This window comes from Microcaecilia unicolor, chromosome 9 (assembly GCF_901765095.1).
Source record: "Microcaecilia unicolor chromosome 9, aMicUni1.1, whole genome shotgun sequence".
Taxonomy (NCBI): Eukaryota; Metazoa; Chordata; class Amphibia; order Gymnophiona; family Siphonopidae; genus Microcaecilia; species Microcaecilia unicolor.
This window is the reverse complement of record NC_044039.1, coordinates 224,203,753-224,223,006: the sequence shown is the minus strand read 5'-3', so window position 1 is coordinate 224,223,006 and position 19,254 is coordinate 224,203,753. Positions and strand designations below refer to the sequence as shown.

The window sequence follows — 19,254 nt, the reverse complement described above, 5'->3', positions numbered from 1 at the left end:
GTAGTAGTGGGACCATGACAAGAGGTGCTGGAGTTCCTTATTGGATACAGAGACAAAGCAATAATACTAATAACTTTTCAATTTTTATGAAAAAGAGGAAGAGATGCCAATAAGAGTGTTATACCCTAACATTGTACACAGACAGCCAGTGTCTCACTTCTTGCATGCCTGCTGCTGTTCCCATGTTCTGTAACCTTTCTCTGTTTCTAGGTTTGCAACGGTGAAATATGACAAAGCAGCAAGAAACATTAAAAACCAGTTTATGCATCTGACCAACTACAGCGTAAATAAGAAAAGCAGTGACTATGTCAGGTACAAGGTGTGCCCAGCTAGAAGGGATTCATTGCAAATCCTTAATGTGACATAGTGCAGTAAAGGGGTTACCCAGTCTCATCTCCATCCTGTATTCAGAAATGGTTTGGAAAAAATCATTCAAAGGACACTGATGCAGAGGGAGAAGGAGGGGATCCAGAAAGGAGTACTAGTAAAAAGGTTGATGTAGAGAGAGAAAGGAACATCAGGATAAAGGTTGATGAGGGAGGAGGTTCAAAACAAAGTACTAACAGCATCTAGAATTGCAGGAGAGTGAAATAAATGAAAGACAAACTAAGATGTTAACTGAAGTGGAAGACAAAAAGGAAGGAAACAGTCCCAGAGATGAGCGAATTAATAATTGAGCTCCTAGCCTCTCTGGAAATAGATAAATATGCTGTGTTCCAGGACAGGGAAATATTACCCAAGTTGAATTTGACATCTCAAGTGAAAAGTATGATAAGTAAAATGAATAAGGCCTTAACATGTATAAAGGGAACATTTGTTAAAATCACAGAAGTTGACCGAATCCAATATTATGCAGCAAGCAGAATTCTATCAGCAAGGATACAGGGGCAGGGGGAGGAAAAGAAAGACAGTACCTCCTTGGAAAAAAAATGTATTGAAGGGAAAATAAAATCGTTGTGAGCCGAGGTATCTCAAAGGATCAAGATAAGTAAAGATCATGTGTACCACTAGACCAATCCAAGAACTCAGAACTGGAATGTAGTCCCCTATTATTCCTTTAACATATCCCTCTTTTTACCAATCTACACACAATTTATTATATCCTTCTTCTTACCCCTCCCCTACATTTTTCCTATAATAACTACATGTCAACTTGTTATCCTGTTTTACTATGTAAGCCGCAATGAGCCTGCCATTGAGTGGGAAAGTGCGGGGTACAAATGTTACAAATAAATCATATGAAAAATTCAAAACATTAAACTGAGGCATCTGCATTAACAGAGGAAGACCTTAAATTTGTATGCTCCAATAATTAAAATTACAGCAGAAGCACAAAAACTGCAGAGATATGAAGAGAACAGAAAAGAGAAATATCAAAATAAATTGTTAAGAGAGAACCCAAAACAATTCTTCGTGGAATTGGGTAAGAGTTTAACAGCACAAATACCACCAATTAAAGCTGAAATAGAAACATTCTGGAGAAGCTTATATGAGGACCCTGTTGAGTCCAATGGTGAAGCAGAGTGGCTATCCTTGAGGAGTATCTGGAAAAGGGAAACATAAAAGTAACTACAAAAGAGCTAGAAAAGAGGGGGTGAACAAACATGTGGACAAAGGGGAGAGCCGGTCGATATTGTATATCTAGATTTTCAGAAGGCGTTTGACAAAGTGCCTCATGAAAGACTCCAAAGGAAACTGGAGAGTCATGGGATCGGAGGCAGTGTATTATTATGGATTAAGAGCTGGTTAAAAGATAGGAAGCAGAGAGTAGGGTTGAATGATCATTATTCTCGATGGAGAAGGGTAGTTAGTGGGGTCCCTCAGGGGTCTATGCTGGGACCACTGCTTTTTAACATATTTATAAATGACCTTGAGATGGGAGTAACTAGTGAGGTAATTAAATTCGCAGATGACACAAAGTTATCCAGGGTCGTCTCGTCGCGGGAGGAGTGTGAAAGATTACAAGAGGACCTCGTGAGACTGGGGGATTGGGCGTCCAAATGGCAGATGAAGTTCAATGTTGACAAGTGCAAAGTGATGCACGTGGGAAGGAGGAACCCGAATTACGGCTATGTCATGCAAGGTTCCGCTTTAGGAGTTACGGACCGAGAAAGGGATCTGAGAGTCATCGTGGATAGGACGTTGAAATCTTCCGCTCAATGTGCTGTGGCGGCTAAGAAGGCGAACAGAATGTTGAGTATTATTAGAAAAGGGATGGAAAACAAGCACGAGGATGTTATAATGCCATTATATCGCTCCATGGTGCGACCACACCTGGAGTATTGTGTTCAGTTCTGGTCACTTCATCTCGAAAAAGATATAAAGGAATTGGAGAAGGTGCAGAGAAGGGCGACGAAAAGGATAAAAGGGATGGGACGACTACCTTATGAGGAGAGGTTAAGAAGGCTAGGACTCAGCCTGGAGAAAAGGCGGCTGAGGGGTGATATGATAGAGGTGTACAAAATAATGAGTGGGGTAGAGCGGACAGATGTGAAGCGTTTGTTTATGCTTTCTAACAATAATAGAACCAGGGGACACAAGATGAAATTAGAATGTGGTAGGTTTAAAACAAATTGGAGAAAGTTTTTCTTTACTCAGCGCGTGGTTCGACTCTGGAACTCATTGCCGGAGAAGGTAGTGACGGCAACTGGCCTTGCTGAGTTTAATGGGGGTCTGTACAGATTCCTGAAGGAAAAGTCCATTGATCGTTATTAAATTTTGGGGTTTTGCCAGGTTCTTGGGGCCTGGATTGGCCACTGTCGGAGACGGAGTGCTGGGCTTGATGGACCTTTGGTTTTTCCCAGCGTGGCAGTGATTATATACTTATGAGCCCCAAATTGGAAGAGCCCTGGCACAGATGGAGTGACAACTTTTGCGCAAACAATTAACATCGCTTCACCAGGACCTGACAAATATCAAGAATGGTAATAACAGACAAAACATTTCTTATTTCATAGGGAGTAACATTTCTAAAAATTACAGACCCATACCTTGTCTACCTACAGTAGATGCCGATAGAATTTATATTCGTATTGACTCTAATAACATTATAGCAATAGAACAGAAGGCCAATAAGAAGGGAGCGTATGGAACCAAGGACCAATTGGTGTGGAATAAAGCCATTATGGCTAGTGCTAAGAAAATTAGAACTCTCTTGAAGAGGCATATCAGTAATCCTTATATGAAGCATCTTTTGGGACTGTGGTATAAGGTTCAGCGATTGCAAGGGAGGGGGCTGGGGCTCCTTGTCCTTTGCGTCCATACAGCATGAGCCTATGTTTCGGGCAGGGTGGGAGAGTGGCTTTTTTGCTTCTTGGGAACAGTGGGGTTTTGTTTTCATTATCTTCTAGATATTGGAGACATTTGCTGAATTCTGGGATCTGTACAACCTCCAGACCCGTGACCTGTTTCCCTGTTTGCAAGTTAAAACATTTTATAAGTACTCAGTGCTGGTTGCGGGACAAACCGGAAGATGTTGAGCACTGGGAGAATTTGTGGGTTGTTTTGGGTAAGTTGAAGAGACTCATATCCATTCTCTATAGATTTTTGGTTGGATGGGACTTTCAGAAATATAAATTCGTTAGATTGGGAACAGATTTGGGTGAAGTACTTCTGCCTAGCCAGTGGAAGTGAGTGTTTGATGATGTGAAGAAAGCCTCCTTGTGCATGTTGATTAAGGAGAATGCCTATACAGTAGTTACCAGATAGTATTACACACCAGCATGTCTGAAACACTTGTTTCCAGTCGCCAGTACAGAAAAGTGTTGGAGACGTCAGATGGACAGGGGTACATTTTATCATATATGGTGGTCTTGCAATTCTTTTGGACAGCTCTTGCTGGGTTGCTATCCCAGGCATTGGGAGTTACTTTTCCCTGTGATCCTAAATTTTGTCTCTTGGGACTGGGTAATAAGATGGAGCAGCGCTGGCTCACAAGGGTCAAATGGATTTACTTAGCAGCTGCTAAATATGAAATTGCAGCCGATTGGAAACAATCTGATGTACCTGTGCTGCATTCCTGGGCCTCACAACTTCGGGTGGTAAGAGACATGGACCAATTGATAGACCTATATGATCATTTTGATGCAGCCTACGAGAAATGGACTTGTTTATCTTTTATGCTTTTTACTGTATGAGTCCTTTTGATGCTGTTTTATTATTATGTTACATTTGTATCCCACATTTTCCCACCTATTTGTAGGCTCAATGTGGCTTACATAGTACCATAACGGCGTTCGCCGGTTTTGTTAGGGGGGGTGTATTGTGGCAGGGGGAGGCACTCACTGAAGAGTCCCTGTGATCTCTTCATCTCCCATTCCCTTCAACTGCTCGCCCTGATTGAAACCTGGCTCACCCCTGACGACTCTGCCTCAGTCGCGGCCCTTTGCCACGGAGGTTATCTTTTCTCCCATTCTCCCCGCCCAGTTGTCCGCGGTGGCGGCGTCGGGCTACTACTTTCGCCCTCCTGCAGTTTTCAACCTCTCCTCCTACCGCAGTCTCACTGCTTCTCATCCTTTGAAGTCCACTCCATCCGTCTATTCTACCCGCTGCCACTCAGAGTTGCAGTCATTTACCGCCCCCCTGATAAGTCCCTCCCTTCCTTCCTTCCCGACTTCGATGCCTGGCTCTCCGTTTTTCTTGAGCCCTCATCCCCATCCCTCATTCTTGGTGACTTTAACATACACATTGATAACCCATACGACTCATACGCTTCTCAGTTCCTCACTCTAACCTCCTCCTTCAACCTCCAACTGAGCTCCACCACCCCTACTCACCAATCTGGCCACTGTCTTGACCTCGTCCTCTCTTCTATCTGCTCATCCTCTAATTTCTGCGCCTCAGCTCTTCCTCTCTCTGACCACCACCTGATCACCTTCACACTTCATCACCCTCCCCCTCAGTCCCGCCCAACACTAACCACTACTTCCAGGAATCTCCAAGCTGTTGACCCTCCCACCTTATCCTCTAGTATCTCTGATCTCCTCCCTTCCATCATGTCCTCTGAGTCTGTAGACAAGGCTGTCTCCACATACAATGCCATTCTCTCCTCTGCTCTGGATGCCCTGGCTGACCCCTTGCACCCGATATCTTCGCTCCTGCGCCCAATCAGCTGAATGCCTCTGGAGGAAATCTCGCACCCATACCGACTTCATTCATTACAAATTCATGCTATCCTCCTTCCAGTCCTCCTTATTCCTTGCCAAACAGGACTATTACACCCAATTGACTAATTCCCTCAGCTCTAACCCTCGTCTTCTCTTTGCCACCCTTAACTCCCTCCTCAAAGTGCCCTCCACTCCCCCCCCCCCCCCTCACTCTCTTCTCAATCACTGGCTGACTACTTCCGCGACAAGGTGCAGAAGATCAACCTCAAATTCACCACCAAACCATCTCCTCCTCTTCACCCTATAACCCACTCCCTTAACCAACCAATCCAGGCCTCCTTCTCCTCTTTTCCTGATATCACCGAAGAGGAAACCACCCTTCCATATCATCATGCTGATCAATCCATAGACTGGTGGGTTGTGTCCATCTACCAGCAGGTGGAGATAGAGAGCAATCCTTTTGCCTCCCTATATGTGGTCATGTGCTGCCGGAAACTCCTCAGTATGTTCTCTATCTCAGCAGGTGGTGGTCACGCACAGCAGCAGCTCTGGCTAGGTCTCCAAGCCTAATTTTTAGGTTTTGTTGAGTACCTGGGGTTGAGGGCTCTTCTTGAGCAAGTGCAAACCTGGTGGCGCCAGGTCCCTTCTTTTCTCCCCCCTCCCGCTGGCTCTGTTAAAAAAAAAAAAAATTTTTTTTGAACGTCCTTAAGGACGATTATTTCGACGTTTATTTAAACGTTTATTGCAGCTACTCACTGGGACACCAGGTCGTTACAGCTCGGAGCGAGAAGCAGGTAATTTTTACCTTTTTATAGCGGGCAGGGGGTTCCCCGATCGATCTCCACGTGGCCTATGGCGTCGGAGGGCGAGGGCGCGAAGAATCGCTCCCCGGACCGCGTGTGCGCTTCTAGCGGGGATGCGGGGGTCTTAAAGTCTGACTCGCCCTTGTTGGGTGTCAGTTCGGAGGCCGGTCAGTGTCCCGGGTCTTCCTCCGGTGCGGCGGTTTTTCCCGCCATAAATGCCCATCCCCCGCTGCTCGCCTCCGCCATCTTGGCCGGCCACCCTGCTCGGACGGCTTCTTCTTGGGCCGCCCTTGAGCTGGGAGACTTTAATGCCATGGCCGCCCTTGATTTGGGCGATGGCAAAAAAGCGGCTAAAGTTAAGCGCCGTTCTTCCAGCGCGGCTCCTTCGCGGAGTGTCGCGCCGGACACCATCTTGGATGCGCAGCATGTTTCTCCCCCACTCTTGCGAGCGCCGGTTGAGGGTGCGTCTAGGGCTGTGGCCCAGGCGGCTGAAGTGCACAGTCTGGGGGGTTTCTCCCCCGAGTTTATTTTGCTGCTGCATCAGGCCTTCCTTATGCAGAACGCTGCCCCTTCTCCCTTGTCCGATAAAGGGGTTGAGGCCCCCGGAAGTAAACGCCCTCGGGTGGATTCCCAGGCCTTAGAGGACTTTGTCTCCTCTGATGTAGATGAGGTATCTGAGTTCTCCCAACGGTCCTTTGCGGATTCCTTGGAGGAGACGGATTCCCACTCGGATGGAGCGGATGACCCCTCTGCAGCGCGGATCTTTCGCTCAGAGGATTTGCCGAACCTGTTAGTGCAGGCCATGAGCATTTTGAAGATTTCCTCTCCAGAGGACGTCTCTCCCTCAGCCCCTGTTGGCTCTGCCATTATGCTGGGGACGAAGCGCCCGCCTAGAACCTTCCACGTGCATGATGCCATGCACACCTTAATTTCGGCTCAATGGGATGTCCCGGAAGCGAGCCTCAAAGTGGCTAGGGCTATGTCCCGCCTCTATCCTTTGCCTGAAAGTGAACGGGAAGCCTTTCTTTGGCCTACCGTGGATTCTTTAATCACTGCGGTGACTAAGAAAACGGCGTTGCCGGTGGAAGGTGGCACGGCCCTAAAGGACGCCCAAGACAGAAGATTGGAGGCGGCCTTAAGGTCGTCCTTCGAGGCGGCTGCCTTAAGTTTGCAGGCCTCAGTTTGCGGCTCCTATGTGGCCAGGGCGTACCTGACGATTGTGCAGCAGGCTTCCCCCTCGGATGCTTCCTTGAGGGCTGATTGGCCGGCCCTGGAATCGGGCTTGGCTTATTTGGCAGACTTACTGTATGATGTCTTGAGAGCCTCGGCCAAAGGTATGGCTCAGACAGTCTCTGCGCGGCGGTGGCTTTGGCTGAAACATTGGTCTGCTGACCACGCCTCTAAGTCCCGCCTGGCTAAGTTGCCTTTTAAAGGCAAGCTGCTTTTTGGGGTCGAGCTGGACAAAATTGTGACCGATCTCGGCACGTCTAGGGGCAAGAGGTTACCAGAGGTCAGGGCTCGGGCCAGTGATCGCCCCGGTAACTCCAGAGGACGGTTTCAGGAAGCCCGTCGGTACCGCCCGGGCAAGTCGGGCTCCTCTGCCCCCTCTTCCTTCAAGAGGAACTTCTCCCCCAAGCAGCATTCCTTTCGCAGAGACCGCCGTCCCGGAGGTGCGCCCTCCGGTCCTCCCCCAGGGTCTCGTACCCAATGACGGGGTCCTGGTCCATGGCCCAGTGCAGATTGGAGGACACCTGTCCTCGTTTCTGGGCGAGTGGACCAGGGTAACTTCAGACGCTTGGGTGCTGGAAGTCATCAGAGACGGCTACAAGCTAGAGTTCTGCCGACCCTTAAGAGACGGGTTTGTACTCTCTCCCTGCAAGTCTCCGGTCAAAGCTGTGGCAGTGCAGCAGACCTTGGACAATCTGATCCGCCTGGGTGCGGTCGTTCCGGTGCCAGAAAATCAGCTTGGCAAGGGACGTTACTCCATTTACTTTGTGGTACCAAAGAAAGGAGGTTCTGTACGGCCTATCCTCGACCTCAAAGGGGTCAATCGGGCCTTGAAAGTTCGGCACTTTCGCATGGAGACTCTCCGCTCTGTTATAGCGGCAGTGAAGGCAGGGGAGTTCCTGGCATCCTTGGACATCAAGGAAGCGTACTTGCATATTCCCATCTGGCCTCCTCATCAACGCTTTCTGCGTTTTGCAGTCCTGGGCCGACACTTCCAGTTCAGAGCCCTCCCGTTCGGGTTGGCTACTGCTCCGCGGACCTTCTCCAAAGTAATGGTGGTCATCGCGGCTTTCCTGCGAAAGGAAGGAGTACAAGTCCATCCTTATCTGGACGACTGGTTGATCCGAGCCCCCTCTTATGCAGAGTGCGGCAAAGCTGTGGACCGGGTGATTGCTCTTTTGAGCTCCCTGGGGTGGATCATCAACTGGGAGAAAAGCCAGCTGCGCCCGACTCAGTCCCTGGAGTATCTGGGAGTTCGATTCGACACCCAAGTGGGCAGAGTGTTCCTGCCAGACAATCGGATTGTCAAACTTCAGGCTCAGGTGGACCAGTTCCTAGTAGCCTCTCCGCTTCGGGCTTGGGACTATGTGCAGCTGTTGGGCTCTATGACGGCCACGATGGAAGTAGTGCCCTGGGCCAGGGCTCATATGAGACCACTACAACACTCTCTGCTGCAGCGCTGGACTCCGGTGTCGGAGGATTATGCTGTGCGCCTTCCTTTGGACCCAGCAGTGCGCAAGGCGCTGAGCTGGTGGCTGAAGACAGACAAGTTGTCTGCAGGGATGCCTCTTGTGACCCCGGAGTGGATTGTCGTCACGATGGACGCCTCTTTGACGGGCTGGGGAGCCCACTGCTTGGGAAGGACAGCGCAGGGGCTCTGGTCTCCTGCAGAGGCAAAGTGGTCTATCAACCTCCTGGAACTCAGAGCCATTCAGTTGGCGCTTTTGGAGTTCCTCCCGGTACTGGCGTTGAAGCCAGTACGGGTCCTGTCGGACAATGCCACGGCTGTGGCCTATGTCAACTGCCAGGGAGGTACCAAGAGCGCCCCTCTAGCCAAGGAAGCCATGAATCTATGCCAGTGGGCGGAAGCGAACCTGGAACAGCTGTCGGCGGCCCACATTACCGGAGTCATGAATGTCAAGGCGGACTTTCTCAGTCGCCATACCTTGGATCCCGGAGAGTGGCAGTTATCGGCTCAGGCGTTCTTGCACATCACGAAGCGCTGGGGCCAGCCGAGCCTAGATCTGATGGCGTCATCGGCCAATTGCCAAGTGCCGCGCTTTTTCAGCAGAGGACGGGACCCTCGATCTCTGGGAGTAGATGCTCTTCTCCAACAGTGGCCGACACAGGAGCTTCTCTATGTGTTCCCGCCCTGGCCCATGTTGGGCAGGGTACTAGACCGGGTGGCAAAGCATCCGGGCCGGATAATCCTGGTGGGTCCGGACTGGCCCAGACGTCCCTGGTATGCGGACTTGATCAGGCTCTCAGTGGACGACCCTCTGCGGCTGCCAGTGGAGCAGGGCCTGTTGCATCAGGGTCCCGTGGTGATGGAGGATCCCTCCCCCTTTGGTCTTACGGCCTGGCTATTGAGCGGCAGTGTCTGAGGAAGAAGGGCTTCTCAGACAAGGTCATCGCCACTATGCTGAGAGCGAGGAAGCGTTCTACTTCTACTGCTTACGCCAGGGTTTGGCGTATCTTTGCAGCGTGGTGTGAAGCAGGCTCACTTTCTCCCTTCACTGCTCCAATTTCTTCAGTGCTGGCGTTCCTGCAAGAAGGTCTGGAGAAAGGCCTGTCGCTCAGTTCCCTTAAAGTCCAGGTAGCGGCTCTGGCTTGCTTCAGGGGCCGCCTGAAGGGTGCTTCCCTGGCTTCGCAGCCAGATGTGGTACGCTTTCTCAAGGGAGTTAATCACCTGCGCCCTCCTCTGCACTCAGTGGTGCCTGCGTGGAATCTCAACCTGGTGCTCAGAGCCTTGCAGAAGCCGCCTTTTGAACCCTTGTCGAGGGCATCTCTGAAAGACCTGACGTTGAAAGCAGTCTTTTTGCTGGCTATCACTTCAGCCAGAAGAGTTTCCGAGCTCCAGGCACTCTCATGTCGAGAGCCTTTTCTGCAGTTCACTGAGGCAGGAGTGACTATTCGCACAGTGCCTTCCTTCCTGCCCAAGATTGTTTCTCGCTTCCATGTGAATCAGCAGCTCTGTCTCCCTTCCTTTCGTAGGGAGGACTACCCAGAGGAATACTCTGCTCTCAAATTTCTGGATGTGAGACGAGTCATCATCAGATACTTGGAAGTGACCAATGATTTCCGGAAATCGGATCATCTGTTTGTCCTGTTTGCAGGTCCTCGTAAGGGTCTGCAGGCTGCTAAGCCTACAGTGGCAAGATTGGTCAAGGAAGCCATTGCAGCGGCTTATGTGGCCGCGGGGAAGGTGCCGCCTATTCAGCTGAAGGCTCACTCCACTAGAGCTCAGGCGGCCTCGATGGCAGAGGCCGGGTCCGTCTCCTTGGAAGAGATATGCAAGGCGGCAACTTGGGCATCGGCCCATACCTTCTCCAGGCATTACTGCTTGACTGTGGCTGCTCGGGCGGAGGCCCGGTTTGGAGCTTCAGTGTTGCGGTCAGGGATTTCAATGTCCCGCCCTGGGTGAGTACTGCTTCGGTACATCCCACCAGTCTATGGATTGATCAGCATGATGATATGGAAGGTAAAATTATGTATCATACCTGATAATTTTCTTTCCATTAATCATAGCTGATCAATCCATAGTCCCTCCCAGATATCTGTACTGTTTATATTCTGGTTGCATTTCAGGTTCAAGTTTAGTCTTCAGTTCCTGTTCAGGAGGACTTCGTGTTCAAGTTTTTTCAATTGGATTCTTCAGGAGTTGAGACGAGTTTGTGTTACAATGAGCTGCTGCATTCCTCTCCCCTCCGTTTTATGGGGCTGGATTGAGACATAAATTCTGCCGGCGCTCCCTCCCGCTTCGGCGGTGTTAGGGTCAGTCAGCTCCTCCCGCGGTTGCGGTTGCAGGATAAGCCAGATCCCCCCGCATCGGCGGGGTGGTGTCCCTCCCCCGCTCCGCGGGGATGAGCTGGACGGATTCCCCTCCCCCACTTGTGTGGGGATGAGCTGGGTTAATTCCCCTCCCCCGTTTCGGCGGTGGTGAGCTGGGCAGAGTGTCCCTTTGTGGGTGTAATTCTCTAAGTGCTGAGTCCTGCGGATGGAGCTTGGATATCGACATACTGAGGACTTTCCGGCAGCACATGACCACATATAGGGAGGCAAAAGGATTGCTCTCTATCTCCACCTGCTGGTAGATGGACACAACCCACCAGTCTATGGATTGATCAGCTATGATTAATGGAAAGAAAATTATCAGGTATGATACATAATTTTACCATCTCCTCTCCTCCTCGAAATGCACCACCTGTTCCTCAGACCCCATCCCCACCAACTTACTTAACACCATCACTCCTACTGTCACCCCCCCATCTGTCATATCCTCAACCTCTCTCTCTCCACTGCAACTGTCCCTGACACTTTCAAACATGCTGTAGTCATACCACTCCTAAAAAAAACCATCACTTGACCCTAGCTGTCCCTCCAACTACCGCCCCATTTCCCTCCTACCCTGCCTCTCCAAGATACTTGAACACGCCGTTCACAGCCGCTGCCTTGATTTTCTCTCCTCTCATGCCATCCTCGATCCGCTTCAATCCGGCTTTCGCCCCTACACTCGACAGAAACGGCACTATCTAAAGTCTGCAATGACCTGTTCCTTGCCAAATCCAAAGGTCACTACTCCATCCTCATCCTCCTCGACCTATCCGCTGCTTTTGACACTGTCAATCACAACCTACTTCTCGCCACACTGTCCTCATTTGGGTTCCAGGGCTCTGTCCTCTCCTGGTTCTCCTTTATCTCTCCCACCGTACCTTCAGAGTACATTCTCATGGTTCTTCCTCCACCCCCATCCCGCTCTCTGTTGGAGTTCCTCAGGGATCTGTCCTTGGACCCCTTCTTTTTTCAATCTACACCACTTCCCTGGGCTCCCTAATCTCCTCTCATGGTTTCCAATATCATCTTTATGCTGATGACACCCAGCTTTATCTCTCCACACCAGACATCACTGCAGAAACCCAGACCAAAGTATCGGCCTGCTTATCTGACATTGCCACCTGGATGTCCAACCGCCACTTGAAACTGAACATGGCCAAGACCGAGCTTATTGTCTTCCCTCCCAAACCCACTTCTCCTCTCCCTCCACTCTCTATCTCAGTTGATAACACCCTCATCGTTCCAGTCTCATCTGCCCGCAACCTCGGCATCATCTTCGACTCCTCCCTCTCCTTCTCTGCGCATATCGAGCAGATTGCCAAGACCTGTCGCTTCTTCCTCTATAACATTAGCAAAATTCGCCCTTTCCTCTCTGAGCACACCTTCTGAACTCTCATCCACTCTCTCATTACCTCTCGCCTTGACTACTGCAACCTAGTCCTCACTGGCCTCCCACTTTGCCATCTATTCCCCCTTCAGTCCGTTCAGAACTCTGCTGCACGTCTTATCTTCTGCCTGGACCGATATACTCATATCACCCCTCTCCTCAAGTCACTTCACTGGCTTCCGATCAGGTACCGCATACAGTTCAAGCTTCTCCTACTAACCTTCAAATACTCTCGATCTGCAGCCCCTCACTACCTCTCTACCGTTATCTCCCCGTACGCTCCTACCCGAAACCTCCGCTCACAGGACACATCCCTTCTCCACCATCGCCAACTCCAGGCTCCGCCCTTTCTGCCTTGCCTCTCCCTATGCTTGGAATTAACTTCCTCAGCCCATACGCCAAGCCCCCTCCCTGCCCATCTTCAAATCCTTGCTCAAAGCCCATCTCTTCAATGTCGCCTTCGGCACCTAACCACCATATCTCTATTCAGGAAATCTAGAGTGCCCCACTTGCCACTTGACATTTCGTCCATTAGATTGTAAGCTCTTTTGAGCAGGGACTGTCCTTTTTGTTAAACTGTACAGCGCTGCGTAACCCTAGTAGCGCTCTAGAAATGTTAAGTAGTAGTTGCCAACTATTGTTTCTTGTAGCAGATTGGGAGGGGGTGGGTTAGGAGGGTGGAAGTTTGGTGGTAGGGATGTGTTCAGAATGTTCTTGTGGTTGTTATTGCTGTTCCTTTATATGGTTGTACTTTTTATGTATACTTTTCATTCAATACACGTTGATAGTTAAAAAGAAAAAAAGAAAAGTAGAACTTTCAGAATAGCATGTATTGACTATAAAACAGCTTTTGACAGTGTCCCACATTCCTGGATAATACGTTGCCTTGAAATGTATAAAATAAACTCTTGATTGATCAAATACATCAAGTTCACCATGAAAATGTGATTCTCCATCTGCAATACGCATATGGACAATTTGTCATTCCTAACATCAAGATCCAGCGAGGCATATTTCTGGGAGAGTCCAGGTCACCACTTTTGTTTTGTTTGGTACTTAATCCACTGAGTACTCTTATTAACTCTTTGGGCTGTGGGTTTAGCCTTACTCCTAAAGATGCCAGTGATCCAGAGGTTACATCACACTTACTGTTTGTAGATGACTTGAAGCTGTACAGCAATTAGAAGCACAATGGGGGAGAAGCTCAAGTGGTGGCGTTTCTGTTCGGTGGGCCCGTCTGTCGCTTACAGCTGCGGGAGGAGCAAGATCCTTTGGTGGTGATCCCTTACCTTCTGTCATCAGGCACTGTTGAGGACAGCCCCTGACCTCTTCCGGGACTTCTCCTATTGCTTCAAGAGGCTGGCACCTTTGGTGGGGAGATTGGGAGAAGCCTGCAAGTGGTGGCATTTGTGTTTGGGGAGCCCCTCTCCTGCTTAACAGTTGCAGGAGGAGCAGGAGCTTTTGGTGGTGATCTGGTGTTTTCTATCATCAGCCACTGTTGAGGACAACCTTTGACGTCATGCAGAACTTCCCCATGCGCTTCAAGAGTCCAGTGCCTTTGCAACTGCAGGACATGGCTAAAGGGGCATGCCGAAAGGGGCACACCCTGCCCCTTGGGAACCCCAAGGAGCTCCAATGGGCTCCAAGGGAAGTTAGCTTTGTTGGTTGGAAGATTTTTTTCTTACCACTGTGGGGAAGCGTAAAGGGGCTGTAAAACCCAAGGTCTCTGTTCCAGTTACAGGTGGTCCCGTTGGATAAAAATATGGTCCCATTGGGGACGAAGAATCAACTTGGAGTTCAGGTACTGTCTCCAACTGAAGTCCCTTTAAGCCCCCTGGTAGAATGCCTCTCCCTCTATTACTTTCTCCAGTAGCAGCGGGTTCTCAGGTGGTTTGTCCTTCTCCTATGGCGCTGCAGCAGAATACTGTTGCTTCACCTCAATTGCTTACTTTTGCAAAACTTCCTGATATTATTAAAGTGATGGATTCTAGTACTGTGGGTCCTTTAGTGGAGTTGGCTACGGAGATTACCTTGAAAGATTTGTGGTTGTTGAACTGCTGCATGTAAAGAATGTTAGGAACAGTTATAACTTGGACTGCAATATTCTCTGAGCAGGTGGTTAACAAAATGGTCAATGTGTACACTAATTTGACTGTTTTAGATAAACAAGTTTCAGGCATCCAGGCTCAGGTTGCTACTATTCAGGCCTCTTCATGTTCTTTTGTTAAAGATTCCTATGTGCTTTATTTGAAAATGCTGGAGAATGCCCACAGAGTCTACAACCTCCGCTTTCTGAATTTTTCTCAAATATATTTACTTTCTCTGGAGATTCTTCTTAGAAAGTATTTTAAGGAGATTCTGGGGTCTTTCTAATTATGAAACTATATTGCTGAGTAATTGCTATTATTTGCCTTCTAAGAAGAAGCTTCAGGACAACCAGCAACATGTAGATCAGTTAGAGACAGGAGGTTGTTTTAACTTCATTTTTGAAAGATACATAAGACATTATTACTACTAGGTCCTTCCTTCTGGTTACATTTTGTGATGAGAGTGATAAGTCATTGGTTTTGGAAAATTTCTTTTAGAAAAGAAATATGAGCTTCTGTGGATCAAAAGTAAATGTTTTTCCTGATGGTCTCTCAGGCTACCCAGTTCAGGCATAAGGCTTTTTAAAACCTTAAACCTACAGCGGTGGCCTTTGGAGTGAGGTTTTTTTTCCCCCCTAAAATTTTCTATGTAAATGTATTATCACCTTTCAGGGGAAAGAGTATGTCTTTTGGGAATTATTTCTGACAGGATATGTTAAGTGACTATTTAGATAGGAGTTTAAAGTTTAATACACTATTTTGAGGTATTCTCTGATTTTGTTTGCGTTTTCCTTATTTTGTGAGTAAGAACGTTTCTCCGCTTGATGTGGGCTTGTAGGTTTTCACTGAGTGATCAGAATGTTATGTTTTCCTTTGTAATTATTTTGGTATTCCTTTTTCTTTTTTCTGTATGATAAAAAAATGTTTAAAATAGTTCAATTTTTAAAGAAAGCACAACTTTGAGTAGTGAATAACTTCTCAGATGACATCAAGATGACACTTGGTTTAGGAAAATGGACTTTCCTTAGGGAAAAGTTGAGCAAAACTGAAAACATCCCTTTAATTGATGACTGTCAAATAAAGAAACTTGAACATGAAGGTGTGTGTAAATAGCTGAATGTCAGGCTTCTTCCCTGGAAGCACTGGGTTGTGAACCCTTGGACCACTACCGTGGAGCGGCAGTGGCAGGCAAGGTCACCTTCAAAGCAGAGACGATGCAAGGCTGGACTGGACCCCGGACTGGAGTTCTGCACTGGAATAAACAGGACTGGAATGCACCAGACTGGAACCCACTGGACTGGTACGCACTGGCGTGGAGCCCACTGGACTGGAACACATGGGACCGGAACCCGCTGGACAGGAACACACTGGACCTAGGCTTCACCTACGCTTAGCCACCATTCCCTGAGGGTTGAGCCCTCAGGTTCGGGCAGCCGGCAGGGCTTACAGGAAAACCGGAACTGGAACTAGCAAGCAGGAACAACAGGAATCAGGATACAGAAGTGCCTCCAGGCACCTAGGCGAAAGCAAGGCATACAGGCAGGGAATGTCCGGGTTCCGGCAATAGTCAGGTCAGGCAGCAGGCAGAGAATATCCAGGTTCAGTCAGTAGTCGAGTGAGGCAGCAGGCAGCAAGAAGTCAGATTGAGGCAATGGTCAGGTCAAGCAGCAAGCAGAGAATATCTGGGTACAGGCAGCAGTCAGGTCAGACAGCAAGCAGAGACTAGTCAGATTCAGGCAATGGTCAGGTCAAGTAGCAAGACTATGGCTGGAGCTCCAGTAGCAAGGAGTACTGGCAGCGGACAGGACTAGGGCTGAAGCTCCAGAAGCAAAGGAAAACACACACGGGAAAACCAGAAAGCCAAACACAAGAAAACTAGAAAAGCTGTACACAAGCTAACAAGAAAGCTATGCCCAAGTGAACTAGTCACAAGCTAGAAACTCACACTAAGCAAAACACAGGAGAACTAGTAAAGCTGTACACAAGCTAACAAGCAAAGCTATGCCCAAGCTAACTAGTCACACTGTCATGTTCTCGAGGGCCTTTGCATTCTGTCAGGTCCTCGAGGCAGAACCGGGAATCGTGGGACCCCTGCCGAGGAGCGGCAGGGGCAGGCAAGACCACCCTGGAACTGGACATATGGAAGGACAGGACTGGAACTCTGGATTGGAAGCAGGCAACTGGAACCGGCAGAACAGGAACCACTTCACCTGCACTTAGCTACCGTTCCGCTGGAGTTGAGCTCTAGCGTGCGGGTGGCTGGCAGGGCTTGCAGGACAAGGCTGGAGCTGGAGATCCAGAGGACCTACCCTGGGTCTAGGAAACACACGGAAGCTATACTAAATACTAGACTGCACTGAGCGCTGCACACAGCCGCTAAGCCAGACACACAAGACAGGCTATGAAGACAAGACGTACAAAAGCTTAGCAGGAGCAAGGACTAGGGCATACATGCAAGCTAGGCAGAACGGGGATCAGGGAATACCCACAGGGTAAACCCACTAGTTAGGTAGAAACAGGATTCAGGATATACACTAAGGATATACACTCAGGATATACGCTCAGGATATACAAGCAGGGTTCAGGATATACGCTAGCTAGGCAGAGCGGGAAACCGGGTAAACCCTAGCTAAGTAGAAACAGGATTCAGGATAGACACTCAGGACATACAGGCAAGCTTGGCAGAAACAGGACTCGGAATATACAAGCAAGCTTGGCAGAAACAGGACTCGGAATATACAAGCAAGCTTGGCAAGCAGACAGAAGAAGCAACCAGGAACTAGCAGAGTCTTGGGCAGGCAGCGGACAATAGAATAAACTAGGAGCAAACAGAGTCTTTGGGCAGGCAGCGGACAGAGTCTTTGGGCAGGCAGCAGACAATAGAATAAACCAGGGATAACAGAGTCAGGGCTGAAGCTTCAGCAGCTCCAAACACAGACAGAGAGAATATGGCTGAAGCTTCAGACTCCAAACGCAGAGCAAGGCAAAGGAAGGACTAGCAGTCCATAGACACAAGCAGAAGGGCAGCGCCCACACAGAAGGTCTGGTAGTCCACAGACACAAATAGCAGATGGGCAAGAGCCCCAGAGAAAGGCTAAGTAGCAGCGCAGCAGTGCACTCACTAACCTGACGACCTTTAGGCATGACACCATGCAAAGTCCCTGACTGCAAGCACAGCACTTCCTTATGAAGGCTCTCACTGATGAGTCACCAGCAGCAAGACAGAAGCAGGAAGTACACGGACCCCAAAGAGAGGCTTGACACACATAGGAAGTGAGCCCACAGGAAAGACAAGCAGGAGCCATCTTGGAAGCTGGCATAGAGCCGGTGGCAGCCATCTTAGATGCTGGCTCCCCAGAGAGGCAGAACCCACACAGGTGAGGTCTAGTGGAGTAATCAGCATACAAAGCCAGAGCAAAAACTAACACAAAGACAGACAGAAGCCAGCAGAACTGCTGACCCCCAGAAAGAAGGTAAGGCTGAGGGTGGTCACGGCCACAGACGTGACACACACGCTAGGAACTCACACAACTCAACACACAGGAGAACTAGTTAAGCTGTACACAAGCCAACAAGAAAAGCTATGCCCAAGCTACTAGTAACAAGCTAGAAACTCACACTGAACTGGACAAGGTAGCAGTGCACAGAGCACTCTAACAGACCAGGGACCTTAGACGATGCAAAGGCCAAGGCTACAGTCTCTAAGTGATTAATAAAGCCCTTCAACAGCTGAGGAGCAGCTGCAGCCATCAGTAAGGAACTATGGAGGCTGTCCAGGCACAAACAAGAGAGACAAGTCCGGCAGCCTGGAAGAACCGGACCAGACTGGGCTAAAGTCTGGAACGGGTAGGAACAGCAAGACAAACTATGGCAGCCACTGGCTCTGGCCACCAGCGGGTGAGAGGAACACAAACCAAGGAGCAGGCAAAGCGCACACAGAACATAGAGAGATTTAGAATACCTAGGTGCAGCACAGAGGAGCAAACAGAGCCAGGCTGGAGACAGAGGTAGAGCTAACTCAGGCAGCACCCCCAGGTGCAGTAGAGTGGAGTAATTAGAGCCATGCTGGAAGCAGCCAGCACACAGAAGGAAAACTACTCCAGAAAGGATAGGCAGAAGCCAGCTTAGAAGCTGACCCCCAGAAATAAGGTAAGTCTGAGGGTGGTCACGGCCACAGACGTGATACTGAATGGTGGAAGGAGCAAGGAGCAGCAATCAGGCAGAAATCCCTGAGAGAAAAATCAGTAAAGAATATTATAGAACAGTAAAATTAATATTGAAGAGTTCATTAACATCATGGAATAAGATACAGACCATTAATCAGCTGGCAATTCCTGAACTCTCCTACAGCTTTGGAATTATAGACTGGCCTCTTAAAGACCTTGAAAAACTGGATGCACAATGTGAAAATGTCTCCATATCCATAAGGTTATTTATAAAAATTTGTGTATGCCAGGACTGTAATTTCCTGGAGATGAAGGAGGAATGGATATCAGAGAAATAGATTTTACCTATCAAGCTACTATCATATGTATTTAGGCTTCCTTAACATCATCTTCAGAACCAAATACACAAAAGGTATTGAAATATGAAAGAAAACTTCCAGAAACCACCTCCACTATTAAGTACATAAGTAATGCCACACTGGGACAAGACCAAGGGTCCATCGAGCCCAGCATCCTGTCCACGACAGCGGCCAATCCAGGCCAAGAACACCTGACAAGCTTCCCAAATGTACAAACATTCTATACATGTTATTCCTGGAATTGTGGATTTTTCCCAAGTCCATTTAGTAGTGGTTTATGGACTTG

At 48.9% G+C, this 19,254-nt stretch overlaps 1 protein-coding gene across 1 annotated transcript in view; it reads left to right on the top strand.

Moving 5' to 3' along the window:
• TTLL5 (tubulin tyrosine ligase like 5) overlaps positions 1 to 19,254 on the top strand; it is a 482,374-nt gene that overhangs the window by 105,856 nt on the left and 357,264 nt on the right. Inside the window, exon 10 of the mRNA XM_030213729.1 lies at positions 211 to 312. Within this exon, the coding sequence (XP_030069589.1) occupies positions 211 to 312 (102 nt within the window). The remainder of the gene's footprint in view (positions 1 to 210; positions 313 to 19,254) is intronic.